Genomic DNA, 5464 nt, shown 5'->3' with positions numbered 1-5464 from the left:
TTGATACGTTATGTAGCATTTTCGAGCGGAAGAGCATTGCGAGCCAGCTATTGCTACGAAAACAGTTGCTGATGATGAAGTATAGCGAAAGCGATAACATCACCGATTATTTCCTACGTTTCGACACAATGATCCGCGAATTAAAGTCAAACCGGTGCGAAGATGGAAGAATTGGACATTGTTGTGCACTTATTACTCACATTGCCGAAAAAGCTACGACAATTTAGCAACTCGCGAAGTTACGGCACTGGAACGATTGGTACAAGAGGAATCTTTAACCAACTTGGAATTCGTGAAGACACCAGTTTTAACGTTGGTATGTAAACTTTGATTTTTGACGAGCATAATAACGAACATTTTAGCGGAAGCCATTCAAGACGGCAATCATAATACGAATTTCAATGGCAATCAAATAAAATGGCTTTATAGGAAAAATATAGTTTGCGCAGTCTTTGATACTATTGTAATTTTGCCATAAATACCGAACCCAGCACCTGAAAATGTATAACGAAACCCACTTTATTGATAAATGTGGAAATGATAGGTCGAAATTAGACGAATCCCTTCTAAAATATTCCAATTTTACTAAATATTCTAATAAATAACTAAAATTTTCAAAGTGTAGATTTTAATTTTTTTTTCATCAAAATTACTTTAAGATAAATATGTTATCAAAACCTTAACAACAGATATTATATAAATGCTTTAAATTGTTAATAAAGTACGTTAAAAAATATAAATCTAAATATACTGGAAAATGGCGGATTATTTGCCTTCCTCTTTGAGGGATGAAATGGCGAAGTCAGCGTTCCCACTATATCAAACTTTTACGTAGTAAAAGGTGCGATAAATTCTACTAAGATTGGTCTTCTCGATTAAAAATAATGAACTTTTTCAGACTTTTGCAAAACTAAGTAGTATACCACTGTAGGCAAAATTGGATCTATATTGACCTAATCTTAAACGTCTTAACAAAAGGGGTTTTCGCCAAAACTGACTTAAAATGTCGTATAAAGTACCGAATTAGTTGAAAATTCTATACTAGATTTGATGACTGAGTCGGATATGTTAACCAAATCCGACCTATGCCCTTGTAATCCATCTATGGTGATATAGACAAAGGTTATGGCAGCCGTGCAGACGAGCGAACGCGCTCTCGAGCTGTGAAACGCACGGCCCCCCCCCCCCCCCCCCGGCGCGCGCGCGTTGCGTCCCGACGGACGCGACGATAACCAGCGTGAGCACGGCGTGAGCTGAGATGGGACGGGTTCGCGCCGTGGATCGTAAACATTCGTCGCATTAGTCTTCGTAACTCACGCACGACGCGACGCCGAGAATTTTGCCGTCGGCGATTGCCGAGTTGCAACAGCAGTCAGTATAATCTGCTCTTGATTTTTTTAGGCAGAATTTGTTACCATTCTCTTCGCGATTCCTTAACGTCAGTCTAGAAATGACCACAGGCGACCGTTTCACAAAACGTTAGCGTTTTACAACGTTTGATAACAAACGTTGGTTTACGTTGGGAATTACGTACATTGAAGTCGCTCGAAAAGTGTGGTGCAGAGTATAACGTCAGGCGAACGTTAAATATCTTAACGTCGGGTAATAGGGACTTAAACTGTTTCAAATTTGACGTTGGGAAAGTGATAAACCAAAAGCACGTCTTATAATTTTAACGTTAAGACAACGTCCAAAAAAACGTTAGTAATTATAAGTTACATTTTATAACTTTCTTGGACCGCTTACAACGTTGTGATTAGTAGAAAAGTACGTCCTTAGTCGGAAAGTTAACCGAAAAATGCTGCTTGGGAAGGAGTACCAAAGGAAAAAGTAAAACGACTTACCTGTTATGGCTGTGGTAAAAAGGTCATGTAAAGGCTAAATGCAAGGCTAAAAATTTTAAAAAGGATCACAATTTCAAAGAACGATCAGAAAAATAGTAGCAGCGCGAACAAAAGCATCGGAGGAAAAGCAAAAGAAAAGAAACGATGTGTGCATTTAAAGATGAAGAAAGCAAATGCGTGCGATGACAAGCGAACACATCACGACACGAATACAAAGGCACAAAGCGATAATATGAGCAAATAAAATTTGTATTGGATTCTGGTGCAAAACACAGCATATGGTAAATGATAAAAGGTATTTAGACAAGTTGGAAGACATCGACGAGGTACAGATTTCAGTAGCAAAAAGGAATCAGAGCATCGTAGCGAAGCAACAACAGGGCGAAATCTTAGGAAAAAACCTTTCACGACGGTGAGTGCATCTGTGATTATTGCGAGTGATTCAAGACGTTTTGCTAGGAAAGGAATTTGAAATGCAAATTAATGTCGATTCGAAGTTTAAAGAGAGAAGAGGCTATCGCATTGCCGTCGAAGGAGACATAGCATATGCATAAATCAAAGGACAAACGAAGTTTAAGTGGCTAACGTCAGTGGAAGATTATATGAGGTTGTATTGATGTCGATAGCAATATTTTGCTGGTATTTCAGGAGAAAACAATGTACAGAGGAGTATCGCAAAGACTGTGGCATTTAAGGTTGGCGTCACATGAACGACATCGACATGAAGAGATTGATTGGATCATCAACAGGGGATGACGGAATAAGCAAAGTAAACGTGGATACCGAGTCGAGATTCTGCGAGTTGTGCATCATGGGAAAGCAGACGCGATCGCGTTTGAAGAATAAGAACATACGTTCATCCCGCATCTTTGGAGATAAAACGATGCATATGCAATTTGTTACTTGTATCGATGATTATTCGAGAGCCTGATTACTGCATTCAACGGCAAAAAAGTGAAAAACACTGGAGAAATTTAAGGAGTTTGTTGCGATGTGCTGGAAGCGTTGACGGCAAAAAAATTGACAAATTGAGAAACTGACAGGTGGAGATATACATCGAGCGAGTCGCACTTCTGTAAGAGCAAGAGTATCCAAATGATTCCTACCGTTCCTTATAATCCAGAAATGAATTCGGTGGCTGAGCGGCTGAATCGAACACAATGCAAGTAAAAAGCGAACGACCATGCTTTTGGCGAGTGGTTTGGAGTCGAAGTTTTGGAATGAGGCGATGTCACGGTGAATTATGTTAAGAATCGATCACCGACGAGTGCAGTTGAAGAACAATTCAAGAATAAAACTCCAGCTGAAATTTGGTTCCAGAAGAAGCCTGATTTGTCACATCTTCGAATCTTTGGGTCGGAATTGCTACAATCACGTTCCAGCAAATAAACGAAATAAGTTGGAAAAGAAATCCACGAAATGCATTATGCTCGGCTACACTGCATCAATGGGTTCATATCGACTTTGGGATGTAGAGCAGAGCAGAATGGTTGTAGGACGAAATGTGACATTCAACGAAGCATCAATATTAAATCGAATGAATTTAGTTGATATCAAATTCAGAGGCGGCAACGACACCAAATGAAGTGACTCGTGACGATGAGTTGGTGGATGAACTGGAAGTCAACGTATGAAGATGCTGACGACACTTCGATGAACCACGATGCAAACAAAGAAATGCGTTGATGACACGATAGGACTACTTTACGAAGAAGCGAGCGAATTCGACGAGCACCAGACAGATATGGTGAATGGGAAATGAATGAAGCTCATTACGCATTATCGGCTGAACAATTTGTTGAAGATGATCCACTGACGATTGAAGAATTGAAAAAGCGAGACGATTGGCCTGAATGGAAGAAAGCAATTGAAGATGAATATCGATCATTAATTAAAAACAAAATCTGGACACTGTGTGATCTACCCAAGGATCGGAAAGCGATTACAAACAAATGGGTATTTAAACTGAAACGCAGGGCTGACGGCAAGATCGACAATACAAGGCGCGGTTGGTGGTACGTGGTTTCTCACAGCGAATAGGATACGACTACAACGAAACCTATGCTCCAGTCGCGAAGTTGGTAACTCTCAGAACCTTGCTTGCAGTTGCTAACGAAATAGATATGCACATTCATCAGATGGACGTCAAATGTGCATTTCTCAATGGCGAACTATCAGAGGAGATTTATATGCAGCAGCCGGACGGTTTCGCGAATGAAACTAAAGTGTGCAAACTACTCAAAGCACTCTATGGTCTCAGGCAGGCTTCGAGGGTATGGAACGAAAGGTTCGACGAATTTATGAATCGAATTGGTTTCAGACGCTGCGAATCAGATCCGTGCCTGTACGTGAGAGTGAAAAATGGAGTCACTTGCTACATTCTGCTGTATGTGGATGACCTTTTGTTGCTGTGCAAGGATATAAAATACGATCAACACAGTGAAACGACTTCTATCAAAAGAATTCGAGATGACAGACATCGGAAAGGCAGATAAGTTCCTTGGCATGCACATTGAGCAAGACATCAAGAACGGAACAATTGGTTTAAGTCAAGCTCAATACCTGAGAATGTATTAAAAAGTTTGACATGGAGAATTGCAAACCAAATCAACTCCAATGGAAAAGGGCTTGCATTTGGAAAAGGGCGATGCAGATAGCTGTTCCAAGCAACCGTATCGAGAATTGATTGGCTGTCTGACATATGCTACGATCACCACAAAACCTGATTTGTGTGCTGCAACTGGTTACTTCAGTAGGTTTCAAAGCTGTTTCAACAAAAATCACTATGCACATGCGAAACACATTTTGAGATATGTTCGTGGAACAACGGACTTGAGACTGCTGTATCGCAGACAAGAAGCAGTTGAACCATTGGTCGGCTACAGTGATGCAGATTGGGGCGGCGATAAGAACGATGGAAAGTCAACATCGGGCTATGTATTCAAGGTTATTCGGCAACACCGTGAGTTGGTCATCACGAAAACAGAAGACGGTCAGTCTATCATCAACCGAGGCTGAATATGTGGCGCTAACCGAGGCAGTTTGCGAGGCAAAGTGGATCCGAAAACTTCTGATTGAACTGGGCATCGATTGTAACGGACCAATCCCAATATTGAGGACAATCAATCATGCATCGTAATCGCCGAGGAACCGCGTGAACATAGGCGAATGAGCACATTAACATTAAATATAACTTTATTCGCGCGAGGCAATTATAAACAACGAAGTAAAAATTGAGTACAAGGCATCGAACGAGCAAGTCGCTGACATCATGACAAAGGGACTCGGAAGAAACCTTTTCGTTAAGCATCGACGCGATTTGAGTTTGGTTTAAAGTACAATTTGAGTTTTATTTTAAATTAAGAGGCGGTAATAAGTATAGTAATTTGTACTAAAAATGATAGGTTGGTAGCTCTGCTTCTATAGTCCTAAAAACCGTATTCGCGCGGACTTCTTTCATTATCTTTTGTCCATCGGCACACACCTTTGTAAAACCTCGATAGCCGATTAACGTATTAAAGGCATTGCTACTCGATCAAGATACTGGCGGTCTTTTTCTCATCCTGCACGCAATATCCTCTGGTGTGACTGCACGCTCTGCGATTACAGTATAGCTTCTT

The 5464-nt window shown here is 40.7% G+C and overlaps 1 protein-coding gene across 1 annotated transcript; it reads left to right on the top strand.

Moving 5' to 3' along the window:
- The first annotated feature begins 4460 nt into the window (after positions 1-4460).
- Positions 4461-4862, top strand: LOC139824353 (uncharacterized). Its single transcript, XM_071796882.1, has one exon. The coding sequence runs from the start codon at positions 4461-4463 to the stop codon at positions 4860-4862; it is 402 nt and encodes a 133-aa protein (XP_071652983.1).
- The last annotated feature ends 602 nt before the right edge of the window (positions 4863-5464 follow it).

This window comes from Temnothorax longispinosus, unplaced genomic scaffold, assembly GCF_030848805.1.
Source record: "Temnothorax longispinosus isolate EJ_2023e unplaced genomic scaffold, Tlon_JGU_v1 HiC_scaffold_333, whole genome shotgun sequence".
Taxonomy (NCBI): Eukaryota; Metazoa; Arthropoda; class Insecta; order Hymenoptera; family Formicidae; genus Temnothorax; species Temnothorax longispinosus.
This window is presented reverse-complemented; position numbering and strand designations above follow the sequence as displayed.

Excerpts from the sequence above, each read along its gene's own strand:
- LOC139824353 (XM_071796882.1), top strand. The coding sequence starts at position 4,461 with ATGGAAAAGGGCTTGCATTTGGAAAAGGGCGATGCAGATAGCTGTTCC.